Source organism: Marmota marmota, unplaced genomic scaffold (genome assembly GCF_001458135.2).
Source record: "Marmota marmota marmota unplaced genomic scaffold, marMar, whole genome shotgun sequence".
NCBI classification, from domain to species: Eukaryota; Metazoa; Chordata; class Mammalia; order Rodentia; family Sciuridae; genus Marmota; species Marmota marmota.
This window is the reverse complement of record NW_026000255.1, coordinates 204,352-219,256: the sequence shown is the minus strand read 5'-3', so window position 1 is coordinate 219,256 and position 14,905 is coordinate 204,352. Positions and strand designations below refer to the sequence as shown.

The window sequence follows — 14,905 nt, the reverse complement described above, 5'->3', positions numbered from 1 at the left end:
AAAAAAACAAGGGAGAGAATTAAACAACAGCAGATGGGGTAGAGAGGGAAGATGAGAGGGAAGGGGAGGGAGGATAGTAGGGGATAGGAAAGGTAGCAGAATACAACAGTCATTAATATCGTATTATGTAAAAATGTGGATGAGTAACTGATGTGATTCTGCAACTTTTATTTGGGGTAAAAAATGGGAGTTCATAACCCACTTGAATCAAATGTATGGAAGATGATATATCATGAGCTTTGTAATGTTTTGAACAACCAATAAAAAAAAAGCAAAAAAAAAAAAAGGAACAGAGAAGAGATGGGAAAGGGGAGGAATAGCAAAATGAAACTAAACTATGTCATGTTCAAATATAAACAGAGTGAATACCAATTTTATATACAATTATAATATATCAATTAAAAAATAAATCAACTAAAAGTCAGTTTCATTTCATATACTAAAAAATGAACAATTCAAATATAAAGTTCATAAAAATAATCTCTATAAATAGCATGAAAAAGATTAAACTATGCAGAAAAATTTTAAACAGGGGAAATATTTGTATGTTAGAAAACAATGAAATATTGTTGTAAGAAATTGAAAACAAATAAATTAGAGCCATTCCTTGTTCATGAAATTTTCTCCTTAGAATAATGTTTTATTTTCATTGTTTGGCAACTAATTGTTCACTGAAAGGTAACTCTCACATTGTTCCCTAAAATAAGACAGACACTCTGTTGGCAAGGGTCAATAGACTAATTTAATTATTTTACCTGTTAATCTATATTTCAAAAAAGGCATACCAAGCTCAATTAAATTAAAATTTAAGAAACAGAAACATCATTGGTGCTTTTTACACCAACACAATTTTTCCTATTCAGACTATACCAGGAGGTAAGCACAATTTCTTCTTGAAAGCTAAGGTAACTGAGACTCTAGACGCTGTCTAAAATGGCCTAAATACATAGGAAGCCTATGCTTCTTAAAATTTCTATTATAAAGGTATAGGTGCTTGAAATGAATGAATGTTTGAAAAATAATAGAAAATAATCTTGAACATTTTGGTATAATTTCCCCAGACCTTTTGTTGTGTATAGCTTTTAACATATAAACATATGACATCAAAATAGATGTATCAATAATATAAACATTAATATGTTCTAATTTAAAAAGAAATTACACATTATGGAACACTTGGAAAATATTGAAATGTAAAAGGAAATTAAAGTCACATTTAGAATCTGTTAACCAAAAATAACTACAGATAATTTTTTAATGTAGTCCCCTAATCACTTTCAATCAATTTACTTTTTACATACTTATGCAAAGGGAGGAGGGGAAGCATAGAAGTTCAGTGAATTAAACAAAGGGTAATGAATGGAAGGGATGGAGATAGGATTAGAAAAGATAGTGGAATGAATCTAACATAACTTTCCTATGTACATGTAGGAATACACCACAGTGAATCTCACTATCATAGTGTACATCCATAAGAATGGGGTCCTAATTAGAATAAGATATATTCCATACTCATATAAATATATCAAAATGGACTCGACCATCATGTAAAACTAAAAAGAATCAATAAAACATATTTACATGGATGATTACAAAGATGAACTCATTGATGATAATAGCCTCTCAATTTACTCAATAGTATTTATTATTTTTTTTAGAAAATAATAACTTGTATTTCCTGTCTATTCATCAGGCTATCAAAATATCTACTTTAAAGCCTATGCTAAATTTCTACTGAGGAGAGCCCTGACATAAGTTATAATTTTTTTAGTATTATTTTGGTTTTATTTTGCATCCAAATGGGTCAAAATCAATTATATAAGAATATTCCACTGAAACCTTCTGATAAGACATAAAAGCCATTTAGGAGAGATAAGATAGCAGTTTAGTCTGATTTAAAACTTGCAGTATTATGCAATAAAATATACCATGCTTCTTAAGCATTTTACATATTCAAATTTACATAAAAGAGATGTAGCAAGAAAATGAACTATGATTGATAGTGCCCCAATAAATTTAATGGTATAATAGATTTAATTATACATTATTTAAGCTTCAAATAATTTATTATCACAACTTCAGTTGGGAAAGTGGTGATGTAAGTTTACACACATTACTGAAGAATAAGAAGAATAGAGAATTCCAGTTGAAAAGCTGTTTTAGAACATAAAGTTTCCTCTTGATTTCCATATACATTACGCACTAAATGGAATCAACATAAGAGATATTCATAACATTTATGCAAGAGTATCAAATCTTTGAAAACAATCTATGACAGCCCTAGTTTGATGAAGTAGATGATGTTCTTTTTAAACACAATCTCTCAATTGGCACTGTATCATTTTGGAATTGAATTCAGAACCTAAGTCTCACAATTGTCTGGATCTTCTTCATCTCTTGGGAATCCATCATTTCACAATTTAATCAAAGTTGATAATGTAATATCTCCAGTCATCCAATACAGCCCCAATTTATTCAAATTCCTTATAGTCCAATGTGTCAAACATATCTCCATGCAGCATTGAAAATATAAGCCAACAAATCTCAATGTTAAGAGGATTGTATCCTCTGGCAATATCCAATTGTGTTAAGATATCTCTTTAATACATCAGCATCGTTTTGCCAATCTTTCAATGTACAGTAGCAAAATACATACAGCACCTATTGAGTTTCACTAGAAAACACAGGTCCCAAGGGAGCCCTTTCATAGCCACATAGGCAGTCCCCTCTACTGGTTCAAGGATGCCCAGGGTACCCATGGTGAAGAGTGTGTTGACCTGCAACATTCATGTCCTGTATTTCCTCTGAATTCTTAGTATTATTAAGGTGACATAATTATCCAAATCGATCTACATATTCAAAGCAATTCTTACAAAAATCTTGATGTCATTTTCTTGCAGAAATAGAAAAAAACAATTTTGAAATGCACATGAAATTTGAGAGAACCTCAAATACCCAAAACAATCTTGAAAAAGATAAACAAATATGAAGGATTCAAATTTCCTGATTTCCAAATATGCTAGTAAGTTACAGAAATCAAAACAGTATTATGTTAGCCATAAGGACAGTTTTATACACCAATGGAATGGAATACAGAAAAAAAACTATGTAGATATAGGGTCAATTCATTTTTTATCAAAGTTCCAAGACCATTAAATAGGTCAAAGTTAACAATTTCAACAAATAGGTTTGAAAAAACTGCATGTCTATTTTCATAATATTGAGATTTCAGCCATATACTATATATAAAAATAACTCAAAATTGATTGACAGCAGACCAAAGAGCTAAAACTATAAAATTTTTAAGAATTTATAGGGGAAATTCTCCATGACACTGTATTTTGCTATTCTTCCTTGGATATAAGACCAAAAGTACAGGGATCAAAAAGAAAAATAGATAAACTGGATTTTATCAAATTTAAAAATTTTTACATATCGAAGAATGTAAATTTTTACATATCAAGAGAATAAAATGAGCTAGCTGCAGTGGCAACACACATCTCATCCCAGGGACTTGGGAGGCTGAGGTAGGAGGATCTTAAGTTCAAAGCCAGCCTTAGCAACTTAGTGAGACCCTAGGCAATTTAGAAAGACCCTGTCTCAAAATAAAAATAAAGGGCTGGGGATGTGGTTTAGTAGTTAAGCATGCCTGGGTTTATCCCTGGTACCAAAACCTAAAGAGAGAGAGAGAGAGAGAGAGAGACATGGAGACAGAGAGACATAGAGACTAACTCATAGAAGGATAAAAATGCTTACAGAGCATATATCTGATGAGGGATCACTTCCAGTACACATAAAAAAAAAAACAAAAAAAACTCCTGCAACTTTAAAAACCAACACAATAAAAAAACAATCCATTTCGAATTGTGCAAATAATATACATTTCTTAAAAATGATATAAGATAGATAACAAGCACATGAAAAGATGCTAAACATTGTTAGTCATCAGGGAAAGGCAAATTAAGATCAAAATGATACTGTGTGTTACACTAACAGGGATAATTATAACTAAAACAATGCAAAATAACTATTGTTGGTGACAACACAGAGAAATGGGGACCATCCAAAACTACTGGTGGGAATTTAAAATGGTTCAGCCACACTGGAAAACATTTTAGTCATTTCTCAATCAGTTAAACATAAAATTACTATACGATCTAGTAATTCTACAGTTAAAAACAGGTCTTACAAAATGATATGTTAATTACTATAGCAACAATATTTACAGTAGCCAAAAGTTAAAAACAATCCAAACGTCTACCAACTGTGTGAATCAAGAAACTCTGGTATTTCCAAATGATGCATTATTATTTTTAGTTATATATAACATCAGAATACATTTTGATATAATCATAGAAACATGGAATATAATTTCTCTGAGTCCCCAGCACTTCCCCTCCTTCTAACTCTAACTACTCCTCTCCCTATACCCTATTGATCTTTGTGTTAATTTTATAGCTTTTAAAAAATTAGATTATTGAATATATAAGCCTGTTCTAAAAAGTCAGAGGTCAAAAGTTTCTGTGATATGTAGAAGCAAATCCAAAATAAAGTGAGAAGGCAAGAAAGAATGAAAGAGAAAGGAAAAAAGGGAGAAGGGAATTTCACCAAAATAGAGAAATGGTCAAAAGATTAGATGAAGGGGACTGAGGAGGAGGAGGAAGGAAGGGAAAGAACAATGGAATGAATCTGACTGAACTTTCGTATGTACATCTGTGAATATACCACAGGGAATCCCAATCTCAAGTATATTAAAATAATGTATTAATACTTGGCTATAAATGTGAACAAAGTATTGATATATGCTGCAACATTGATGAACACTAAAACCATTATGCTAAACAAAATAATCCAGAAACAAAAGACCACACACTTCATGATTCAATTTATATGAAATATACAGAGTTGGTAAATCCATAGACAGAAATGGATTTCTGGTTGCCAGAGGCTATGGGAAGGAGGAATGGAAAATGACAACTTAATTGGTGATATGTGGAGGGACAGAAATTCTCATACACTGCTATTGAGGAAGTCAAATGGTAAAGCCAGTTTTCCAAACAACTTGGCAGTTTCTAAGAAGCTAAAAATTTGGGAGGCAAATCAAGATATTAGCTAAGCTCTTATTCCAGTGATTATCTTTGAAGAAATAACAATATAAACAGCTATCTATACACCAACCTACCTTCACAAGAGCTAAGGGAGCCAGGTGAGAGAAAATAGTGCCTGTTTTTAATATGATAAGAAAAGAAACATTGAAGAAGGCACAAAAGAAAGAGTAACCTGCATCACTTCTCCCCCAACTTCAAGCAGTGTGTAGAGAGACACATCCTACTTGGGGAAAAGAAGAGAAATTGGGTGTCAACCTTAGAATTGAAATCCAGTACCAGGCCCACCAGAATGAAATCCACTGCCAGACAGAGACCTATAAACGTTTACCTCAGACGAATAACCACACACTGGGCTGCTGGAATTGTGTTATCCAGGTGGCCAAGGGAGATAGAAAAGCAAGACTATCCACTGGGGAGTTATGAAAGTTACTACATAACTTTTTCCTGGAGCTCAGTGCAAAGCATGCCATGGTGAAACTTGACACTAAAATCCCTATACTCATGCCAGAGCTCAAAGATGAAGCTTCTAGACCCGCACCAGCATCAGGTAGATGCAGGCTTGGAGCCATCCTGAGCCTCACGCCCTATATTGAGACTTTATAAATCCTTGAAGCTATAAGCCTCAGCATCAAACAGCTTAGCATCAACCTTGGTGGACAAGAAACTATGTCAAATACCAGTCCTCCAAACTTGGGTAACACAGCTACTCCCTAACCAGTACTCAAAGACAGTACCTCTAGACCTGCTCTGGTAGTAGGCAGAAACATAAAACCCAATGGGATAGACTTATGTTATAGCCTACATTGCTGAGAGCTGTGGCATGGACCTGGATATACCCCTTAGACTGTGCAGGTCCTTATAGTTATGAATCACAGGTGCTAACAATTTCATTGTAAGCCATTGTGCCCAAGGGACTGTTTTTACAAACACTATCCCAACATTGGGCAGCATAGTGTAAATCAAAACTCCATTAAATGGGGATTGGAAAAGGGTAGGAAGCAAAGAATTTAGCCTTGGAACTCAGGGATGGGCTGATGAAAATGGGATGCATTCTAAAGCCCCTATCCTCAGGCCAGTCTGCACAGAGCCATAGGAACAGCCCTGGTGACAGGCAGAGAAACACAACTGCAATATATCAGTCTTCTATTCCAGCCAGCACCACCTGTGGTGAGTTTCAGCATTCAAGAACCATGAGTCCACCTCAACAGTAAGCAGACACAGAAGACACAGAGAGCTTAAAAATGTATCCTGTTGGTGTAGTTATATTAGATAAAATAGATTTTAAATCAAAATCAGTTGGTGTACTTATATTAGATAAAATAGATTTTAAATCAAAATTAGTAAGAAGAAAAAAGGAAGGTCACTATAAAAATGATTAAGTGGTAAACTCAGCAAGGGGAATCAAAAATTCTGAATAACCACATGATCATCTCAATAGACATGGAAAGGGAATTTGATAAAATTACACACTGCTTAAACAAAATACTCTGTATGACTTACTTATTGTAGAAGTATACCTCAACATAATAAACATCATATGTAAAAACAGAAACTAACATCATAGTGGACAGTGAAAAAGCTGAAAGTTTGCTACCTAACATAAAGAACAAAGCAAGGAGGCACACTTTCACTACTTTTATTTGACATAGTAATGAAAATCCTAACCAGAGCAATTAGGCAAGAAAAAGAAATAACGGATATTCAAAAACAGGTAAGAGGAAGTCAAATTCTCACTGTTTACAGATGGTAATATGTTATATGCAGAAAAACCCAGATATTCCACCCCAAATTACTAGAACTAATGCATGAATTCAGCAGATTCACTGGATAAAATTTCAATATACAAAAATAAGTAGTGTTGTTATACACCAATAGCAATTATCTGAAATAGAAATTAGGAAAGCGATTCCATTTATGACAACTATACAGGAAGAAAATACCTCAGAATAAATTTAAAGAAGTGAAAATCTCTATAATGAAAATTATAAAACATTGATGAAAGAAACTGAAGAGAATAAATAAATGGAAATATATCCCATGTCTATTAACTGAAATCAACAATATTGTTAAGATGTCCACACCACTCATTTGATAGAATGCAATTCCTATCAATATTCAAAGATGTTTTTCACAAAATTAGAAAAAGTCCTAAATTTTTATGTAAACACAATACACCAGTATGTTCAAAGCAATCTCGAGCAAAAAGAACAGAATAGGAAGTATTATACTATGTGACTTCAAAATACATTCCAAAGTCATAGTAATTAAAATAGCATAGCTTTAATATAAAAACAAACACATATAATGATGAAAAAGAATGGAGGAATGGGGAGAAATGGATCCATGAATGCTAAGTTATAGGTAGATAAGAGTAAGAAATTCTGTTCTGCTATTACAAAGTGGGGTAAAATTAGATAATGGTAATGTAGTATATATTTCAACAATCTAGAAGAAAGGATTTTCAAAGCTTTCTCCATAAAGAAAGGATTAATATTTGAAGAGATTGATATATTTAACCAGATATAAACATTATTCAATATGAACATGTATTGAAATAGTATATTACATCATTAATATATACAATTTTATGTGCATATATTATATACCAATGTATATAAGTATTTTATATATATATACACAAATATACATAAATTTTGTTCATATATAATCTTCATTTATATAATTATAAAAATATAAATAAAATAAAAATAAAATTTTAGTGCCCAAAACTCCATTGCTCTGATTGATAAAAGTAGAACTACTCTTCTGACCATGTTAAATTACCTGGGGAAGGCTTGTGACCAAAAATGCCATTGAAGAAAGCAGGCATACGAATGCTGCCACCAATATCAGAACCCACACCAATTACTGAACACGCAGCTGCCAGGGTGCATCCCTCACCACCTATAAAGAAATGAAAAAAAAAACACCAGAATTCATCTTTTCAATTAAAGAAATAAGCTAGGTTACTATTTTCACAGGATATATTTTTAAGCTGTCTGTGTTGTCAGATTAAAAGTGTGTCACTTGTAGACAGCATATATATTCAGATCATGACTTTAATCCATTCTGCCAATCTATAATTTTGAAGAGATTAAAATACTTAAATTTAAAATACTCAAAATAAAAAACTTACTTTTGACATTGTTACATTTTTAGTCTTATAGCTTTTCTGTCCTTCAATTACTCCACTACTACCTTCCATTGTATTTAGTTGATATTTTGTAATATTATGTTTTTCTTGTTATTTCCTTTTATGTATATTATATAGACATTTTCTTTGTAGGTTCCATGAGAATCACATAAACATTTAAAGTTATAAGAATTTATTTTAAATTTATACCAATTTATTTCAATTGTTTGCAAAACTCTACTCATTTACAGCTCCCTCCCACTGCTTTATGCAAACTATTTTTATTTATTGTGTAACCCATTGACATGAATTTATAATTTTGGTGCATTTTTTTAAAGTTTGTATATATTAAAAAACTTGTTGCCAATCAAATTTATACTAATATTGATTTTTACATTTGTCCACGTATTCACATTTATCAGAAAATTTATATTTTCATATGTCTTTGCAGTACTCTCTAGCATCCTTTAATTTCATATTAAAGGTCTTCTTTTATAATTTCTTATAGAAGACATCTAGTGATAACAAACTCCCTCAGGTTTTGTTTGCCTGTGAATGTCTCAATTTTTCCCTCATTTTTGAAGAAAGTTTTCCCAGATATAGAATTCTCAGTTTACAGTTTCTTTTTTTTTTCTTTCAGCACACCTATAATATCATCCCACTGCTTTCTTTTCTCCATATTTCTGCTTGGAAATCTCAGAATAATTTTATTGAGAAGCCCCTTGAACAAGGTAAGTCACTTTTCTCATTTTATTTTCACGATACTTTCTTTGTCATTGCTTTTCAATACATATGTTTTAGATGATAGGATTTTAATTGTAATCTCATTGAATCTGTATAGTGCTTTGGGTATTATGGTCATTTTGACAATATTAATTTTTCCTATCAAAGACAATGAGAGATCTCTCCATCTTCTAAGGTCTTCTTCAATTTCTTTCTTTAGTGTTCTGCAGTTTTTATTGTAGAGGTCTTTCACCTCTTTGTTAAATTGATTCTCAAGTATTTTTAGGCCATTGTGAATGGGGTAGTTTTCCTAATCTCTCTTTCAGATGATTCATCACTAATGTATAGAAATACATTTGATTTATGAGTATTGATTTTATATTCTACTATTTTGCTGAATTCATTTATTAGTTCTAGAAGTTTTCTGGTGGAGTTTTTTGGATCCTCTAAGTGTAAAATTATGTCATTAGCAAATAATAATGGTTTGAGTTCTTCTTGCTTTTCAACACTTTGATTATGTGTTTTAGTGAAGTTCTATCTGGACTTATTCTACTTTTAGTTAACATAAATTCCTGAATTTGCATTTGCTTTACTCCATTGTAGGAAAATTTGGGCCACTATTTGTTCAATAATTTTCTGTCCTTTTCCTTCTCAATTTATGGCTCCTCTAATGCATATACTGGTCCATTTCATGGTTTTCCATGAGTCTCTTAGTCTATGTTTACTTTTTTCACTCTTTTTGCTCCTTAGACTCAATGATTTTAAATGAACTATCCTCAATCTAACATATTTTATTCTGCTTGTTTGTTCTATTAAACTTTTCGTTAGTCAACTATCCATTGTGACAAAATGCCTGAGGTAATAAACATTTAAGGAAGAAAAATTTGTTTTGGCTCAGTTTCAGAGGCTTCTGTCAATAGTTGGGTTGCTCTGTTGTGTTGGGCCCAAAGTGAGGTAGTACATCATAGTGGGAATATGTGGCAGAGGAGGTGCTTATTTCATGGAAGCCAATAAGCAAAAATAGACAGAGAAAGTGGCCAAGATACCAATAACCCCTTTAATGAAATATCTCCAATGACCTTGGTCCCACTTCTTAAAGGTTCCAATATCTCCCAACAGAGACATGGGCCATGGCTCAAGCCTTTAACATATAAGTTTTAGGGGGACATTTTAGATCAAAACTACAGAAAACTCCTGTTATAAAATTTTCAGTTACTGTATTTTTGAATTCCAGAATTTTAGCCCACTTCCTTTCAGAAATATTATTTGTATTCATATACTTAATTGGTCCACATAATTTTTCTGATTCATATAATTTAGATTTTTGCCAATGTCTTCCTTTTGTTTTGTAGAACCCTTAAGACAGATGTTTTTTTGTTGTATAAGTACAATGCCTGTGTTCATCGATGGTTTATATCATTCATATCCTTTATTTGAATGGATCACATTTTCTATGTGTATGCTTGTGTTTTATTGTTGCTATTGTTGTCATTGTTGTTTCTGTTGAATCTGGACATTTGTAAAAACAGCCACATCTCACAGTCTTTGTAGACTGTTTCTATGTCAGAGAAACCTTTATTTATTAGCAGTACAGATTCTTAGCCTTGAAACCAGCCTGAGATGAAAACATAAAGTCCTTTAAGGTCTTTTCTGAGAATGAGTATTGTCTGGGTCTCTGGGTTTGTGTTTTTTATTCAATTTCCTTTATAAAAGAGTGCTTTTAAATATCTTAATGTCCTAAAGAATCTTATCTCAATTCAGTTTTTTCTTGGGTCCTTGCATGTTCAATTGTATTCCTGTATACATAAAGTCTTTCCCCAGGTGTCTGTGGGTCTGTGTACACTGGCAACATTGAAGACTAGTGCCCATCTTTGCAGCTTTCACTGACATGAAATCCAAGCTACAGTGATATTCTCCACTTGAGCTCCAAGTTAAAGAAAACAGAAACCAGTCCTTCACATAGCCCTCAGGCAATTTAAAATATTGAAATTAAGTTCTGTTTTGTTTCCTCTATATCCAGGGAGGGAATTGGGAATTAGGCTTTTGTTTTCCTGACTATCACACTATATCAGAGATGGGGTAGATCATTGTTAAGCAAGTATTTAGTGAGTTTTCCTACCACTTTGAATATGGATTTTTTTTCCTTGATTATATGTTTTCTTGGTGGCTGTGGTTTTTTCACTATTTTCCAGAACACTTGCATGTCAATTAGCTATCACTACATGTTCTTTTTAATGATTTCATAAGTGTAATAAAGGCCCCATAGCTTTCCAATCTGATATACTGCTGAAAAAACACTCTCACAAGTTTTGATAAGTTGCATTTTCATTATCATTTAGTTTGAAATATTTTTAAATCTCTCTTATGACTTTTTCTTTAATCCGTTTATTATTTTGAAGTGGGCTATTCAATTTCCATATACTCTGAGTATTTTCTAGCTATCTTCCTGTAATTGATTTCTAATTTAATTTCCTTGTGGTTTGAGGCCGTATAGTAATATTTCCATTCTTTAAAATTTAAGGCTGGGGCTGGGGCTCAGTGGTAGAGCACTCACCTGGAACACGTGAGGCACTGGATTCAATCTCAGCACCACATAAAATAAAATAAAATAAAGGTATTTTGTCCGTCTACAACTAAAAAATGCATATTTAAAAAATTTTGTTTAAGAATGCCTCATGGCCCAGAACATAGCCTATCTTGATGAATGATTTCCCATGAACTTCAGAATGAGTTTTCTACAGTTCTAGAATGAAGTGTTTTATAAATGTCAATTAGGTTCAGTTGTTGATGCTGTTTAAATTATGTCCTTATTAATTTTCTATTAATAAGACCTTTCAATTACTGATAGAGCTATTGTTGTCTATGGTGTTTATTTAAGTCTTCCCTGTTGTCTTTTGGTTTCACAAAATCCTCTTAAGTAACACCTATGATGCACATTTATTCCAGTTTATTTCTCTGAAGTACAAGACCCCTATTTATATGGCAGTGAGGTATTTGAGGGAAGAAACAAGATATAATCTATAGACGTATGTTTAGATTTTAGTCATTTAGTTAGGTTCTTCCTCTGGCCTGAGACCCTAACAACATGTGCTTCTCACATTTGTTTTGTTTTTCCACTTAGATGGGAGAAGAAGCGAGAGGGGACTAGACATGAGTATTTCTTTTCTCCAATTTGTCAATTATCTCTGGCAATACCACAGTCAGTTTGGTTCTAATAAAATAGTTTCTCAGTGGGCATTCCTTGTTAGAAGAATGAGAAAACTTTGGAAGTATTTCAAAGAGGGTACTCCCCCCTACCCCTACCACAAATATGAGGGAATTTTTCTCTAATATTCACTGTAAGAACATGTTAGAGCTCCTGGAGTTAAAACTCATGAAAGTGTGGGACTTGTAAGACTGCATCCACCTGGAAATTTAAACCCTCAAACTTCACACTGAACCTCAGCAAGCCGTCAATTGTAGTTTAAGTGTTCCCTATTCTGTGCATCCTTTGTTTTACACTTTCTAGGTTTTTACTTTACTAAGTTTTGGTAATCTCTCTATGCTTGTCTTTCTCCTCAATTTGGGGGCAGCACTATGCCCTATGACTTTAGTGTTCTTGCCAACATAAAAATGTTGTCAATATTCCGATTGTTCCAGTTTTTCTTACCATGTGGATGGAAGTAATAACTTTCAAGCTCTTTGTATGCCATAATTGAAACCTGTAGTCACAATGTTTTTAGTCATCACAATAACTTTACAGGGCAGTTTTTATTATTATGGCAAATTTACAGTCTGAGGAAACTGAATCCTGAGCATCTACTTTATGTGACCAAGATCAAATAACAAAGAAATTTCAAAAATCTGTTTGACTTTAGCAACCAAAACCTTCAACGCCTTATATTAGTAACCCACATACACATGCTTGATGTTGTATATTCTAGTGTTCATTATACTCTTGTTTTCTTTTTAAATAACTTGTAGCTCATTCTGATTTGCCTTTGATGGATACTTTTCTTCTCACCTTCAAATTACTGAAGTTGACTAATCCTCTGTCATAGGACCTGATTATTTTCCATCAATATATGGATTTTGTATAAACTTTTAAATTTACAGATAAGATACTTATCATAATTATGCTTATACTTTATAAATAATTACTAATAGTCCATATCTTTACTCTGACTCATAAAAAATGTTCAATTGGCCACCTGATACCTTCACTGTATGTCTTAAAAACACTCTAATCATAATATGTCCAAAATGTCATTCCTAAATCATGCTAAACACTCATGTTTCCCCTATCCAATTTCCTCATTCTGAATATAATCTGTTGCTATCACTCAAGTCAGAAGTCTTGAGTTATTTTTCACTATTATTTTTACTTTTATATCCACATATTCATATTTAATCTATGAATAGATCATATATATCTACCTCTGAAATGTCTCTTGCATACCATCTGCTTTCTTCATCTTGAGGAGCACTATCAATTACCTCTTGTCCTACCAAAATAGACTTCCCACTTCTCTATTTACTATTTTCTTTGCTTCTCTACATAGTCTACATTAATCTACCTTTCCTATTTCACTTCTATCTCCTCTGTTTTAATGAACTATACTGGCTTTCTTTCAGTTCACTGAACACTCTAAGCATTAAGCCACTTAGAGACATTTGTACTTTCTGTTGCCTCAACTTACATTGTTCCTTGGCTCACCTACTTCTTCTCCTAATAAGTCACCAAATCTCTCTAATCAAATGAGTTTAAACATAAATATTAATTCCTCAGAGAAGTTTTCTATGAACACATCTTCTATATTCACAGTTTCTCTTACAAAGTCATTAATACTCAATATTCTTACACTATTTTATCACCTTTGTCTCCATAAGGAATAGGCAATTAGTTAAAGCATCTACATTAACTCATATTCTCTTCTTTTTCCCATCATACATAAATACACACACACACACACACACACACATGCACACGAAGTAACAATATGAATGTTCATTGTCACAATGGTCCTCAATGATCTGTTTCATAGTCACATTCCACAACTTTCTTTACCATAAATACTGACCATTGCTTTCTCAAAGTTTTGTGCAATATTGTATCTACTCCTCATAAGGATTCCTTAACTAATATATCTAACTCACCAGAACTTCCACCAACAATATGCTGTAAATCATATGGGTTGTTGGATCGGCCATAGATCTTGTTACTGGATTCATACCACATGCACAATTCACTACAGTTGGTTATGCCAATGGGAATGGCACCTGCTTTCTTCAGTAATGCTACCACAGTGGCATCTGTTTTTGAAATAGCATCACGACGGTTCACAAGGCCAGAAGAATTGGGCATTCCTATAACATCCATAGAAAAGAAAGTTAAAAAGAGTGACTGCTTGTTGAGAATCTACAAAAAACTAACCTGGCTGCTGTATAAGGTAATTTTCTTAGTACCGAAGTGTGGTATGACATTTTGAAAAGTACACAGGTTTTGGAGTCAGAACAGTTCAAATTTGAACTCTATACCAAACCAACTTTTCAAACTCTGGATAAGTCACTTAACTTCTCTAACTTTTAGTTTGTATGGAGATCAAATGAGAGAATAAATGTCCAAACATTTAATAAATAAAAGTGGAATATAAATTTCACCATCTAACAACCCAAACAGGTAAGTCCATTTATTGCTCACCTTAGAGATGAATATATTTAGAAAAGTAGAATGATTGCATCAAGATCATGCAGAAACATAAGACGGATATCAGGAAAGAATCAAGGTATACAGGAAATTTGGTATAAAATAGAAGTGTAGTCGGGCTGGTGGCTTTAATCCCATTTGTCCTGGAGGCTGAGACAGGAGGATTCCAAGTTCAAGGCCAGCCTCAGCAATTTAGCAAGGCCTTAAGCAAGTTAGTTAGACACTGCCTCAAAACAAAAAAAAAAAAAAAAACAA

The 14,905-nt window shown here is 32.7% G+C and overlaps 1 protein-coding gene across 1 annotated transcript in view; it reads right to left on the bottom strand.

Annotated features, from left to right (window-relative positions):
* Positions 1-14,905, bottom strand: part of Faah2 (fatty acid amide hydrolase 2) — a 135,214-nt gene that overhangs the window by 92,345 nt on the left and 27,964 nt on the right. The window contains exons 4-5 of the mRNA XM_048796711.1: positions 14,101-14,310; positions 7,871-8,012 (exon numbers count right to left, since the gene is read on the bottom strand). Coding sequence (XP_048652668.1) covers positions 7,871-8,012; positions 14,101-14,310 — 352 coding nt within the window. The remainder of the gene's footprint in view (positions 1-7,870; positions 8,013-14,100; positions 14,311-14,905) is intronic.